At 44.3% G+C, this 15,823-nt stretch overlaps 2 protein-coding genes across 2 annotated transcripts in view; one reads left to right on the top strand and one right to left on the bottom strand.

Annotated features, from left to right (window-relative positions):
• T265_08211 (hypothetical protein) overlaps positions 1 to 2,725 on the top strand; it is a gene marked incomplete at both ends in the record, with an annotated part of 48,410 nt that extends 45,685 nt beyond the window's left edge. The window contains one exon of the mRNA XM_009173946.1: positions 2,461 to 2,725. Coding sequence (XP_009172210.1) covers positions 2,461 to 2,566 — 106 coding nt within the window. The remainder of the gene's footprint in view (positions 1 to 2,460) is intronic.
• Positions 2,726 to 14,775: 12,050 nt separating this feature from the next.
• The window catches only part of T265_14505 (hypothetical protein), a gene marked incomplete at both ends in the record, with an annotated part of 10,543 nt that continues 9,495 nt past the window's right edge, over positions 14,776 to 15,823 (bottom strand). The window contains one exon of the mRNA XM_009173956.1: positions 14,776 to 15,022. Coding sequence (XP_009172220.1) covers positions 14,795 to 15,022 — 228 coding nt within the window. The remainder of the gene's footprint in view (positions 15,023 to 15,823) is intronic.

Consider the following 15,823-nt stretch of genomic DNA (forward strand, 5'->3'; position numbering starts at 1 on the left):
TGGCTGAGCTCACTTTTGAGAACTATGAGCATCTTGGTTCCCTTCATTTCACCTGAAAACCAAGGCAAGTTAGCTGGATCACTAGCCAGAACAATTTGAACTGTCCTCAGCGGTGAGTGGAAATAGTAACCAACACTGAACCCACGCTCCACGGTACATCTGACGATTCACTGTATTGCACAGTGGGACGAATGTGTACGGAAGGTGATCGGTAGGAATGAACTCCAGTCTTGAGAACCTTAGCTCACCACGACCTGTCAGAAATCAAACTCCGTGAAAAGCAGTGTTTCACACTTCTGAGAAGTGTGAGGTGTGGGGGTTAAAATTTCCAAAATTCTTCGCCCATCAAAGTATAGTTCACGGAACAGGAAAAACCCGGTTTCTTTGGAAGGTCGGCGTCCTGAGAGAACAACCTGGGTACTTTTATTCCAGAACGATTACATCCAGTATTGATTGGTTGCGTTTTTCAGCTTCACTTAATCACGAGACCTGTCCTGTTAAATAAGGGTTCAGTTCACATAACCCTAAATGGATGATGCTTTCGTAATTCAGTCAATTGGAAAATGTTTGGGACCGATTGGGAAGTTATCGTTTCAGAGGGGTTTGGTAAACAATCGGTGGATTTATTGCTGGGCAACTTTTCGCTTTTGACACAAAAGCTTCGTCAGGCCAAGTGAGTAAGTAAGTAGGTTGATTGGGTTTTAAGGCAGTCAGGGAACCCATCCGTGAGGTTCCTTATGATTAGTGACGTGATCAGTACTGGGTGTTCAGTCTGATGTTCCTGTTTGTTGATTAGTGGGGATGACTGAGCTTTACGATAGATTGGTTAGGGGGGGTCGTCTTTATGATAAACCCGGATTTTTTCGTCCCTGCTTCTTCAGTGTAGGACACATTAATGGAAAATTCCTCTTGGGGTCGTTCACAGATTTCGTTCACCTGTGTTCGTCCAAAAGTGCTGGGACCATTGGTTTGGGAATGGGGGTGGGGTGATTAATTGGATCTAACGCCACTTGGATTTTTGTGCTTTTAGACCCGGGCGATGTCGCTGATAACTGCACACCGCCTCGTGTCATCTCGGCTGATCTAAGACCGCTCTCTACACGTTTGCAAGTTCTACCCCCTCTATTCTATTCATACTGGGATGCTTGGCGATTTCCACCGCCTCGGCCACCAGTCGCTGTGGTGTGAATCTTAAACCCCGTCTCAGGATGTCCACATTTTCTAAATCTATCTTATGCCCAGTGTCTAGAGCATGCCCTGCCATTGCTGAATCTTTGACTGACCCCTGGGATTCATCTGCGTTTCTCGGTGGTCTGTTAATGGAACGTTTATGCTCACCGATTCTGGTGTGCAATTCCCTGGCTGTCTGACCTATATAAACCTTCTTACAGTCGTTACATTTTATTTTGTATACACAGTTCTTAGTCTTATCAACTGGAAGGTGATCCTTCAAAAAAACCAATCAACCGACTTACTTACTCACTTGGCTTTCGGGATTCAGTTCAATCAGGCTTGAACTAAGTAGGCTGACTGTATTCAACGGCCTGGAAGCCTATGAGCTTCATGCAACCGAAGGCGAAGACGACAAACCATTTACACCCGAGATCGTTCCCCAGATGCACTAAATCTGAAAGCGAGTAGAGCACAGAAGATAATTCAGTCACGGAAACATGCACCACAATGTGCGGTAGCTCGACCATGCACAACATATAGTGGATAATCGTCAATCAATACAGACCTTGTTCTTCATTGGTAGGTGAAGATGCTTTGGAATTTTTAATGACATTTTCATCAGAGTTCATCCTGTAAGCTAAAATAATCTGTGCTCTTTACACCTTAGTTAGGGGAACGAAAGCTGCAGGATGGGCACCACGTAGATCGACCTAAAGGCATAGGGCCTTATGAAATAGATCACGAAAATTTCACGTGCAGTTTACGCCATCACCCGCCATACCCCATCCTGGATGGGGTCTCCTTGACCTTCCCGACGCTACAAAATCCAAAAGCTCATTGACACCAGTAAATTTCCTTGTTTTAGTTTTTTGGTTGAGTTGGTGGGTTTCGGGAATTCAGACTATATGTGACAAGCTAGAATCAGGTCCCTTCTAATACCCCTATATTCTTTTTCAAACCTCGTCTTTCAAAACAAACAAACTGCCTAGATACGGTAGCAAAGCATCAGCTTACTCAGTGATGTGGCCATCTAAGATGGTAATAATTATCATGATAGGGAGATGATACCGATCGTCATTATCATCTAAAATATTATCCGGTCCTATCTTGAGCGGAACTTGCACCAGATGCTGTTTCAACTCTCCTCGGTTCGTGCTGGGCAGTGGATAAGTTCTTACTTCCAATTAAGACTCGCTTTTTACCTTTTCCTTCTGTACTTCCTTCTTAACCTCAGGTTCTGAGAATGACACAACTGTTTACACACCAATTTATTCTTATTTCATTTAGATTCTACTACAAAGATTCGATTCTGCGTAAAGCGCGGCAACAGCTTCATTTTCAATTCGCAATGCCTTATGTACAATGGTCAGAACGATTCTACGGACCACACTGATTTCAAGCAACCAGACCCTCCATCGTTATCAGTGTAATTGTAAAGTGTATATGAATATGTTCTTTTACCGATTCCTTGACTATGCTTCATTCCTCCGCATGCCTGAAGTTCGCAGCCTTATTCACTTCTTTAGCTTTTATGTAATAAAGCGTTTTCGTTCGCCTTCCGTTTCTAAATTGGGCAAGGCAAGTAAAATCTGCTTGATCCCTACACACCGTTCGTAATTCTGTTTCACCAAACTTATAGGAATCCAGTCGATAAATGCTTTTGATTATAGCTCTTTAGGGCAAGTTATGTTATCTTATCAAGCGTGACTACAATTCTAACGACGCAGTCACTTTAAATTTCTGTCGATAGTGTGGACTGTTGAGCCAAAGATCGCTACTCTATCAGCAGTCTGTTTAACGACTGCTTGTTTAAATCACGGTAATTCACGTGTTTATGGCATACAAAATAGTGTGTCGTGGGTAGAAGGGTTAGAGTTCAGAGACAATCCATAACGTACCGGAAGCGTAGTCGGTTAGAGATGTTGTGGTAATGAGGGGTCAGTCTTTGATAGATTCGAGGAGGGATCAGTAAGAATGCTTGTCTATAAATTCCAGTGGATCAACTCACAAAGTATTTGACATATGCAAACTGGGAAAGACTGTTAGCTCAAACTGCTTGAATTGCGAAGAACGGGGAAAGTCAATAGGCTAAGCCAAACGGAGGAGATCGGGGGAAAAGTGGCAACGGAGATCGGTGTATGGATTGAATTGGACAGATTCAAGTCAGCTATATTCGATGTGCTAATAAAAAAATTCTTTTAGGGTTCATGAACACGCTCGCTGATAACCTGTTATAAAGATTATAGAAAAACTGGTATTCGGTCAAAAGACCTAAAACTCTTTGACTGCGGTGTGAAGAGATTTTGGGATTTCTACTTGAGACCTCTCGGCTTTCCGTTTGAACACCTAGCCGCTTGGCCACGAGCGGATGATCAGCAACATTCTTAACTTGCACTAGCCTCCTCCATTCATCTGTCCAGAGGCTTTAAACTAATTCATTCCACCAATGTTTACCTTTATTTTTTGTTTTGAATCATCAAGACAACCCTATATGCCTTTTTACTAGGCAACAGTCAATATTGTAACGCAGCAGCCATGTTCAAAAGAAAACAACACCAAGCTATGTCTTCTTTGCACAGCTTTTTAAAGGACAGAAGACGAAATTCCGGAACTTTGCCTACAATTCTGGTAAAATAAAAAAAACAAAGCACAAGTTGGAGGTCTCAGCCACTTTCTGGAAGACTGTGCACTTGCCCGTGAGCAATGTAAACCAAATATCATCATAAAATGAGCAGTAAACGTGGGAGAACTCTCGAACGAGTTGGTGATCAGGCAAATTACGTTTTCTACCCTTGAGCAACAATGCTTTCGATCCCATTGCTCCAATCAAACGCGGTGTCTCGCAGTTATCACTGCTGATCGGAATTGATCTGAGGTCACAGTATCTTGTTTTTTTTCCACATAATCAGAGGAATTTTTCGGGTCACTGAGCCTCTTTGCACAAAATGGGCCGGTTTACATCTGGCTAGGAATCAAACTTCATCGGCTGTTAACTGAATTGAATTAGTTCCATGTGCAAATTCTTCTGAACGTGTTCAGGATGAAAACTTCACATCCAGCGACTCTCGCAGGGTTCACCACATCTCGAATGCACTTCCTGAGACAATGGCAACTGTAACGGTGCCACAAACTCCTAACTACATTTTCTATGGAATTCACAGCTGAATTCATTACAATCAAACCGGCGATCTTCATTAAGTATCATTGTTCTAGTACTGTTAACATATACATGGTTTTCCTTGAAAAAGACAAGCTTATAAAACGCTGAACTTCGCCATCCGGTTGATGACTTCTTCGTTCGGCGTTTCCTGTAGGAAACCACAAATCAGTATCTGTTAGTAGTGGGTCGTTCGTTCGCGGAAGGGTCGTCCTCCAGAATTTTGTTAATTAATGGAGACGCCCAACATTAACTCACGCAGGTCTACCTAGGCTTAAACTACCTAGAAACTTTCCTATGGCTCATTGTCCAGGTGGATTTGCACTCCTAGTCGTTCGTATCACTTGTGGTCATGAAAATGAGGGGAATATGTAGAACATTCCCAACGGACCAAAAGTCCATTTGGTCTGGGTATCGACGCCACTCGGAGCCAGGATCACTTTTGCTAATTTACTTCACTTGTGGCGTCAAAAATGTATATCATTAGATCTTAAGGATCGCGTGTACCAGGCTGTGGTTTCGTATGGCTACAAGATGTGGTCTCTGTGCACACAGATGCGAAGCATCTTCGGGTTTTCGACCACCGACGCCTCAGAATGGTTGCTGGTTTCGGATGACGTAAACATATTAGTAATGAGGTGATTCGGAAACGAATATTTGGTTATGAAGCAGGTACTTCAATCGCACAAAACATCAAGCACCATTGACTACGACGGCTTGGCCATGTTCCACGCATGCCGAAACACGGCCTACCGAAACCAGTGTTGTTCACCGTACCTTCTTCAGGATGGCGCAAGCCGCGAGAAGAACAGCGTAGGATTCGGCAGCAAGGCATGAAAGAGATCACGAGGAGTTTGGGTGTTGCTGGTGTTGGACGCATTCGAGGGCGGAGTCCACGTGACCCAACCTGTGCTTGACTGGAGACGCTGCAGGAAATGGCGGCTGGTCGATGTCAGTGGAGTTCGTGTAGTCAGTTTCTTTCCAGATTGTCTGACCGAACGCTTGGAGGTTTAGGCACTGCAGAATGCTTGTGATAGGCCAGCACTAGGTCCCCTCCCTCACCCAAACTATTCTCTTCTTTTAATTCCAAGGCTTTAAATACAATCGAATAAACTTCGCGGTTGTACTGCAGCAAAGCATCAGTGTAAGCGCTGACGTCTCCGTCTGTGATGACTATAATGCCGCTTTGAGCTGCTCTGAAAATCAAGTCGCTGTTTGAAGGCTGGCACACATATTGAAGCCCAGAACTCTTTTCATCCGGCGAGCAACCGACCGGCTGCGAACGTTGGCAACTGTCTGAAAAGGTCAGTCGAAATCGTTTGAAATGTCGATAAAAAAGCTGGGCTAGTCATTGTTCTCAAAGGTCAAGTGACAGCAACTATAGATGGAGGAGTTATGCGCATTGACCCCTTGTTGATTTCAACCCTATATCTGGCTGTCACCGATTGTTAGCATGTTACTCTGTCAAGCCTGTGACGCATGACTCAGCAAGATAATGGCAGCACATTAACGAAATACAGTCCCTATTAAACGTCAACTGCGAACGCAGGCCACAATACAACCCCACCGATGAACCTGGTATCCCAAGAGCTTTCATTGTCCACAACGGAACGTCTAACCTTCTCATTGTAAACGATACAGCTGACCGTGAAGCTCAATGTTTTGCGATCACCAACTCTATTCCCCACTTCCTAACCAAGTTCCGCAGCGTGACGGTAGCATACCAAAGATCCTGAACTTCGTCTCACTGCGTCAACATACTCGGTTGACTCCTCCACAACAAGGTTTTCTGATCGCTAGTAGTACCCAATACAATCAACTTTTCAGTATCAACGATAATCTCCCTTAGCGGAGTCTTGGTGCTACTAGTCTGCCGGTTGGGGCGGCACAGGACAGTTCTTTGGCTCCTCACCCGGGGACTGCTGAACGCCCAACGATCCTACGATTTGCACTGAGAACTTCAGAAGTGCCTTTAATGGCGGAGTGCACCACTTTTATAGACCCGGAAAATTCTCCCTTCTAGCGCTACCTAAGTCTTAGGGTAGAAGAAAAAGAAGAAATGAAGAAATTGTTCATATCGCTCGGAATATGCTGCTGCTGCCGCTGCTTGTAATTTCCGTACCGACACCATCGACAATGATAAGTTTACCCGTCACAAGAAACTTTGTCTATTAAAGCTATCGGGAGTCGGTGGTTCTGGTGTCTTGCGGAGAAATCAGTCGGAGCTTATTTCTCTCTCTCCCGTCCTTTCCTTCCTGACTCTACTGGAGTTTTCAACTCTCCCGCGGGGAAAGGTCAAAAAATTTATCCAAGTGTTCGTCTCAGGTTGGACCGATTCTCTCAGTCGATCTAGCAGCTTCATAAATTTTTCATTACTCACCATTTTATTAGTGACGATCGTTAAACCAAATGTCTTTAAACCTTGCGATGCGAACAGTGTCCTGATATTTTGTCCCGTACATGTGACTTAGATATTGTCTCACCCATAACTCGTGACTCCCGACTTCCCCTCATTTTCACTAAAGTGGTTCCCATCCACAAACGTGTCCTTTTATCTGATCCAAATAACTAACGAACTTTTAGCAATGTTGTGAATCGTAATGTAATACAGTGTTGTGCAATCCAACTCAACTCAGCGAAAAGACCAACAACCAACCCACCTCGACTACGCTTATTTTTCTCAAGTGATCTAGAAAACAACAGCTTCTTTGGGTCGGGTGTTATCGCTGTACTGAAGATCTGTTGACATATGAACCACATGTATGATGACCATCCTAAAAAACGAACTTACGCATATGTATGTCTGCTCCCCGGCTGACTCAGCTACATAGTCTCATCTACTCATTGTTTTCTTCACCGTCTAACCCCCACATCCCTCGGTCATCCATCTGCTCCCTCCTTCATTTTTTCGATCTCGTTTAGACTCAATATGTGGAATTAATTGCAAGCCGAATCCCCAGAAAACTCATTGGTTTTATGGATCACATCCATTACCAACGCATAATGAAATGTCTCTTATTTTAACCACCGCATAAAATATACCTAGGTAAAACTGCCGTTGGAAGGAGCTCAACACGTGTCATACTGAGCGGCAACTGACGAAACGGAGACTGAACTGTTGGACATGCATGCCGTCAGACAATCTGTTCATCAGAATTGTGGCTAGCGCTGCCTGTCTAGGCCCCATACACAGTACTGTTCACGAGCATTCACCCTAAAAGTAGCACCTCCTCCCTATTTCCGAAGACATTAGTCCCCCTTCAATACGGAGAACACAAAATCTGGCTCCACAACTAGGGAACCTAGTCCGTAAAACAAAATTTCCCACTGTCCGTGCCCTTACGCAACCCTGTGGGTTTGGTGTCCGACTACTACAAAAGTAACCAATAACTTCAAAACTAATTCTGCATAACCTCACCACGCTGCCACACCGTATGAACATGATCGGGGTTGGATAGTGGCCGCTGAGTACGAAACAAGGCCACAATATATATTAGGGTCGGTGGGTTTGGACGTTAACATGAAGCTTGACAGCGCTGAAATTTCTTAATGAAGAATCGTTCATGCTTACCATTGGAAATCCTATCCTGAATCTCCAGCCCGTCCCTCCTTAGACTCTTCTTTGGACCATCTTTTTGTGGGACACTGGTGTCATAGTAAGTGTACTAGACTTGTTGCGTGTAATGAACAACTTAGACCGTCCCGAAGATCCTACGGAACGAACTCAGTGAACAAAGGCAACACCGAACAAGTGGGAGGCAGAAATCAGTTTAAAAATCCAATCGTCAGCTTACATAAGAAAGAGATAAGATGCTTCAGTGAAGTCCACGACTGCTGCACACCATGTTGCTCAAGAGTGGGCATCAGAAGGTGGGTGTGTTTTCATAGAGGTTCTGTAAATCAACTTTACGTTCTGTGGTTTTCAAAACAGCTGCTGTCGATTATTTAACAAACATTTATTCACCAAGCGGAGGTTTACTCATCCAATTCATCTTACAACATGCACTTTTCGTTTCCGGCCGAAAAAGACCTCTTATCTCGTTACATCGGAATCCTTCGTTATCTTTGGTATCCTCCGGAAGGTTATGTTGCTAGTGTGACAAGAATTAAATGCCTGCTCCTTTACTCAAGAACGGGATGTTTCCAAATTCACTGATGAATAAAAGTGTTCAAGTTGTCAAGTTGCTACTGACTTCAGGACACCCAAACGGCCACATAGAATCATTGAGGCAATTGCCATCTCGTGCAAAAGCGACAGTCTCGGAAAAGCCGTTGTTGACAGCCGTGACTACCCTAAATCACACAATAATTCCCCCTGAACGTCATGCCATATGTGATAGACTCACAAATATGTGAGTGAGTGAGTGAAGGCTGGAGAAAATGGTCGCACCAATTTTCTAGTATGATCGATATTCGCTGTTAAAGAGAGAGACCATTGGTGGGCAGTCATACGACATTCCGAAGGTGAATGCTTCACTTTATTCATATGGAGTATTTTTTGTCACCAGTCTAGTACTCATTTGTTGCCGGAGAAAGATGTGTCCAACGCACGAAGCAGTTTATAACGCTCCTAGCATGAATACTTATGATCGGATGGGGGATTTTATAGAAAGCGACACTGCAACCAAATGTACTATGGGCGCTCACAACCAGAGTATGCTGTGCAAAACTGGAGTGGGACAACAACAAGCAACAGTAGAAACTTTACGAAATTGTATACACTACCCATCTAATTAGATGCAGCTGCTCTTGGCCTCTGTTTCAAGAATAAAAAGCGGTCTAGAATTTTGTACCAGGTGGGCCATTCGGGGATCAAGTTCACTAGCTTTTCAAGGCCTAATGCGTTACGACTACACTGGCATAAGTCCCCACCCAAAAGCTGCGTGACTTAGCAACATGCATTCAGTAAAACGTTTCACCAAACCGGCGGTCGAAAAGCTAAAAGTAGAAGAAATATGGAGCAACCTGGTCACAACGATCAATGGAAGATCATGACTGAAATGGCTGATGGACTGTAATTTCAAGGTACACTTTGTCTCACATGACCAGGTTGCAACAGACGTTCAATACCAGTGTAGATAAAGGACCGCACGAAGGAACACGACTACGTGTACGCAGATTGGCACTAGCCATTTCTTCTCAGGAAAATACTTCTACGTTTTGTAATGAGAAAAATTTCTGACGGCACCTACTGCAAAACCGTTTCCCAATACTTGCATAAAAAGTAGCCGGTAGTGGACGTGTCATCTGTTACACTATTCTCTTCCCAGAACGCTATTTTCGTGCTTCTTAGTCTAGGAGAACTGGCTGGTACATATGGACGTCGTTTCAAGTGACGTCGTGGGGTTAAAGTGCATCTCCGTCGCTTCATGTAATACACACAAAGACAATGACCTATCGTTGTGAAAGCGATTTTAAAAAAATCGTTCAGCTGTAACACTATCCCGGTGCCTAGCTACCATGCCACTCAAAGGAAGCAGGAGGGCTGGGATACTGCCAGGTTGCCCAAGCCTAGACAGGGGAAGTCGAGTGGCAGTGGTCGGGTTCGAACTACGAACCTTCCGGTCAGTAAATTCGCGCTCTAACCATTTGGGCCATCTCGTGACAGCGATTTGCAAAACATTGTTTTGGAACTGCACGAAATGTTCATCCCATAGCAAAAATCAGGGGGGAAGACAATTGAATATAAACAACTAACGGACAAGATTTACCTTCGTACATCCTATGCAACCACCGAGCTTGGTGGTCAACTGTTGGACTCCGTCAAATGAAGGTGCCACAGCTAAAGAGGTGCTTATTACTTTGATTTACTGCGACGCTTATGCCTGACAGTCTGAGGTAGGGTTGGAGCACATGGCAATTCAGCCAAAAGTATGAATTTCGTTTTTTTTTCATGCCCACCGAAACGCAACAGGCGAAGCTGCAATGGAGCCAGTAGAACTCATGTTATGACGCTCGTCATTCATTGAAAAGGGAATATCCAGGAATATATTATCTCAATGGGCGATTGCTCTCCCCACCAGGTTTATTTGCCGGCCCAGAAGACGACAAAACTTACGAAAGTTTATATGGACGTCAGTTAGTAGATAACTTTGGACAAACCTTGTTCCAAGTGAAACAAGTTGAAAATAAGGCAACATTTATGAAAGAGCCGTAACAACACTTTTGGGTTGCAAAAAAATGGTGTGAGTATTCTTTTCTGTGCTAACAAGGCACAATGAGAAGGTAAAAATGGCAGGCAGGTAAAAGGAGCAAAAAGCAATATAAAGATGCAACAAAGCGGTAGATTGTGTGGAGAAACCGGAGTATGATCACAGACCGTGCAATGAAGACCAAAAGATGCAACAAAGCGGTAGATTGTGTGGAGAAACCGGAGTATGATCACAGACCGTGCAATGAAGACCATTCTGGTAGTAGTGGAATAGGTTCAAAGGCACCCTCATTGGTACTGAGCGCAGACAGCTTCGGCTTCCAACATCTGACGTGAGCCTTCGCAAAACGGACTGCTATGGCAGAAATAATGCACGGGGTGAATGATCGGTTGGGAAGATGCCGATGAGATACGATAACAATCATGAATAAACGAGTCCTAATGGTAAGTGGCAACACCACTGTTCAGTGTTACAACCAATACGAGCTTTTATCGAAGTAGAAAGTCTAACAGTCCAGTCGGCTGTTTATCAGCTATCCAGCAGAGCGGTGAAGCCTCAGCTCACGAACTTACAAAAATACGAACATCGGCCTAACACACTGCAGCAGCTACAGGATCACCCGAATTTCCTAATGTGTAGCGTCTCGAAAAGGTGCCGTAAGTTCATTAACCGTAATTGAATCCCGTATTAGTTTAAGTATCCTGGGTACAGTTAAAGCACCTCGCTGGCCTATCTGACCAAAAGAGCTCACGTTACAACAGGAGAACGAGGCCTTTATGGCGGATGGGGAGCGGTAGATGCGAACGGTAACACAAAACGCGTCAATTCCATAGGAGCTCGGCTGACATGCCTACAGCCGGGACCCACCTTAGTGACTCTCGAAGAGGACAGGTCGTGAGTTAAGAGATAATAATGAGGAAAGATGTGCAGCGTCAGTAGTTAACTGTTTTTGCTAGTCAGCCGTGCAGTATGGAGCGAATAAGGCAACTCAGCTGTCACCACGGGACGGCTATGATATGAATGAAATTTCATCTGCAAAGTTCATGGACAGTAGTTCAAAGCCATTACAAGCTGAATTCGCAGAGATATCCCTCAGGATCAGGAAGTCGCCAATAACAAGGAGAAAGGGCCATTAGTAAGCTCCTTCAACATCTACATTGAGCAACGGGATATCAACAGGATGAAGTTTACTAGGTGCGAAACCAATTCAGACACCGCAGCCTGGCAACGAGGTGTGCAGATTGTGCGGTCATCCATCGACACAATGCTGATTATTCAAAAAGAGTGAGGAAAAGCTGATAGCCTGGAATAAGTTGAGTGAAAAACTGTACTCTTCAATAGTCGGTAATCATAACAAAGGATATTAAACCCCAAGCAGACAGACACCCAGGATCGATGGACCACGGTGCGCTGATTTTGATGACGTTCTGCTCTCAAAGTGATCAAGAAGATGAAAGTAGCAGATATAGACGTGTGAGATATAAACAGAAGCGGTGACATCAACTGCAGTGAAACAACCTACGTAAGCGCATCATTGATCACCATTGATACAATTTGTTATCGTTACTACCATAGTCAGCCTATATACCTTTGGTTTTGGTAGTTTTTTAAAACAGCGAATTCCTCAGCAAAGCCGAAAACAAGTGTTAAACGACCAAATATTGATGTACCATATCTAAACCTAAATTCGAACACTTTTTTACGAGCAGACAGCGCGCGGTGGAATTGTGGCTAACCGCATGCTGTAGTGTTCAGTAGTAGGTTGACGATGGTGTATGTGCACGTGGAATCCGCGTGAAAAAATTCGACCACCTTAGATAAAATGGCATGACCCATCAACTGAGGTATGTCAGTGATGACCCAAATGATATCACACAAACATCGATAGTGTTGTACTAATGGTATGTGTCTGTCAGGCCCACAATCACGATTGAGTAACCCAACGGTATTCGGTTGCACCCAAACTGGTTCTCGTTCAAGCGACGTCAAGTAAAACATTTGTATGCTGCTGATCACCGGAAATATCCCAGTCAAACCAAATACAGGACATATTTGGAATATGCATGTTCTGATAGGGTACCCGAAAATGGAAAAGTTTGTCACGTAAAAGTTGGTCACAAAGTCAATGGTGATGGTTGACATCTGACCATTTCCAAGCTCATGCATTCTTGACATCATTAAAGCATGCGAAAGCTTAATGACTTATATCAAACATCAATCCGAATTCTGTGGTAGCTATACACCAAAAGAATGCATTCAATTCATTGCAGAGAAGTTGATCATAGGATTTGAAGCTTACGGGCCACCAATTTAGTGCCACTTATTGTAGTTCGCGTAACTCCACGGCCTTTTGAGAAATTGTGGCGTCTCTGTCACAGGTATAGAAGGCTCATTTACAGACCTATGTAGTCAGGTTTTCTTATTGGGATGTATTATAGCAAGCTTTGGGACCGCATGGGCTCTACTTTTTTTAAGATACTTGATTTGAACCTCCCTAGCTAGCATCTGAGATCTAACGACCTGCAAGTGCTTTTGCAATGTCCCTGTTAACGAACCACTCGTTTTTATGTGACCAGCCTGGACTCCAAAAGGACAGCGCACACCTCCCTCTGGACTGAATTTCCATCAAGTCACCGAGTTGATTTGTCCTATCAATACGGTCAGCGTTCTCTATCCCATCGGTCGGTAAACCACGCTGCGGATACTTTCGGGAACAATTCTGTGAAACTCTTTGGGGAAGCGGGAATTAAAGGCCCCGAGAAAAAAGCTGTTGTAATACCCATGCAACGAACAAGCACATGTAAATGCAGATTAAGTGATCTGAACTAGTCAGCAAAGGATGCACGACCTAGGTAACTGCCCAACCATTTCGGGATGATTACATGGATATGTTTGAAGCATGATAGTTGTTTATCCTGTGGGTCACATTGTTGTCAAAATAGGACACCGCAGTGATGTGATAGCAATCAAAACTGATTCACCTTGAAGCTCATGGGTCGGAATTAATCACAGGAAAAGGCAAAAAAAGTAATCACTGGCAACACAAAATTCCTTCGGGAGGTTTTTGTTCTTCTCCCTGAATATGCGTCTAGTGTCGGATTCAGCAGGCTGCTCCCAAATTCGCAAGGTCGTATGTGATTGGCAAAGTTACCTAAGGACGACACCATGTGACCAGTACACCTTTACCCGTAGGGGATTCTTACCTTTGTGTCACAATAACATTGCCGCTACATTCTGTACAGATTACACATATCATCACTCGAATGGTCTGCAGGGTATGGCGATTGAAACTTGGGTCATCATTGTTTGACTAAGCCGAGGAAACCTAAGAGAAACAGTTCAACGAATACAAGGCGAGCTTGGAGTAAAGTCGTGCTGTTCACTGTTGCAGAAGCGTGAGAACACTTAGGTGTTTCTCGCGGGAAGTAATGGTGCTGAGCCCCACCAAGGAAGGATAGGTTTGAAAAGGATGGCTTGAAAAACACATGATCAAAATACCTCTAAAAGTCAAGGGTTTGGCGCTGATCAGAAGACGTCTGCTGCGAACAATAACCATGCTCCTTACGCCATAACACGAAGTCAAATTCTCACTGCCTTACGGGTCAGTTAAAGGCTCTGGATGAGGTGCTCGAGATAAACCCGCATTTCTACACACTGTAGCCAAAAAGTGGGATAGATGGAGATGGAGACAGGCTTGAAAGGGGAAGTACTCTTGTCCCAAAGGAGCCCAAACGCCTCATGCTAGACCTCGCGGCACTCAGTAAGACCGGGTTGGCTGACCAACGAAAGCCATGAGGCTGCCTGTGGCTAAACTTTCCATCGGAGTGAAACAATACATGAAAGCTGACCTGAATATGGTATCATATACGTAGTTTCAGGTAACATGTACTAAAAAATAACGGAATGGTCGAACTAAAAAATGACAACCATCCGATTACGGCTGTCGAGAGCAAGGCTTGGCACATTGAGCAGCGCCTTTACGCCAAAATGCCAGACGAGGAAAAGAACAAATCCCAGGACAAATTGTTGAAAGTGATCAAGTCTGCACCCCTATTTATGTTGGACGATTACGATACCCTAGTTAGCAAGGTGCTGGAAGTCTGGAAGGAGATACTGAATCCATTTAGAATCGGATCAATGAAGAACAACAACGGAAAACTGCTGGTGGTGGTGTGTGTGCAGTATCTGAACTCTCAATAGCAGATAAGTGGTCATAAAACGGTCATCTAGGCAGCCGTGCGGTGTAAAGACGCAACGTGTCACAATGCTGTGAAACAAAGCAGTTATATATATTGTACGGTGTATAGGCAAGTCAGCAACAACGCCCCAATGAAATCCGAGAAATGGGTGCAGAAATTTGAGCTGGACCAAGACCAACAGGGTGGAGATCACCTGGTTTCGGAATAACGTTTCGGTTCAATATTCCCCGTGCAGCAGAGATGAAGGCCTCCGACACATTCCTCCCGGTTTTCGCAGAGGTTTCAAAAAATGCACAGGCACCATTCTCCTCGGCACATTCTCTTGCTTCTAGTTCAGTGACCTGTGATCCGACAGAAAAAGAAATTCCACGGATAAATTTTCAGATATGTATTCGCACTTATAATACTATGTATTTTGCCACTTCAAAGTTGGAAATTATCGCCGGTTAGTGGGGCTAGGCACATTCGGATACTCGCCAATATGGTGGTGACCAGCTACCCTACCACTTACTATTTAGGATGCGTCTCAAAGGGAAAGAAGTCAGTAGCAAATCTTGCAGACAATAAAACATCAACAACAGTTCCATTATTTTACTGGATATTAGTGAACAGTGGTTTTGCGCCATCAGGATAGCGGATGTGTTTGAGTGAAGAGAAATTGAGTCCAAACCAAAGAGTATGGATGGCGTGGTGTAGGCTTCGCCTGTATCCTAGAACTGTTTTCCCACCAAGTTAAGTAAGTAAGGCGTGTGAGTATCAAGGTACAATGTTACCAGTTGCCATAGCTGTATTCCTTGACGGAGAGGACAACCTGCACCCGCAGTACTCGTCGTTCAGCTGTAGCACACTTCCAGTGCCTAACTGCCATGCCACCCAAAGGAAGCACGAGGGATGGGATACTGCCAGGTTGCCCAAACCAAGACAGGGCAAGTCGACAGGCAAAAGTCGGGTTCGAGTCACGGGCCTTCCGGTCAGTAAATTCGCGCTCTAACCACTGAACCATCTCTACCTACGATACTGGTTTGCAGTGTTAATAACAAGATACGAAAGTGCTATGCATTAAACGAGATAGCACGGATGTACGGTCGGGGAACTGGAACCGAAAGTTGCCAACCAGAATTAATTTTCTGGTCATATATATA

This window comes from Opisthorchis viverrini (genome assembly GCF_000715545.1).
Source record: "Opisthorchis viverrini unplaced genomic scaffold opera_v5_208, whole genome shotgun sequence".
Taxonomy (NCBI): domain Eukaryota; kingdom Metazoa; phylum Platyhelminthes; class Trematoda; order Opisthorchiida; family Opisthorchiidae; genus Opisthorchis; species Opisthorchis viverrini.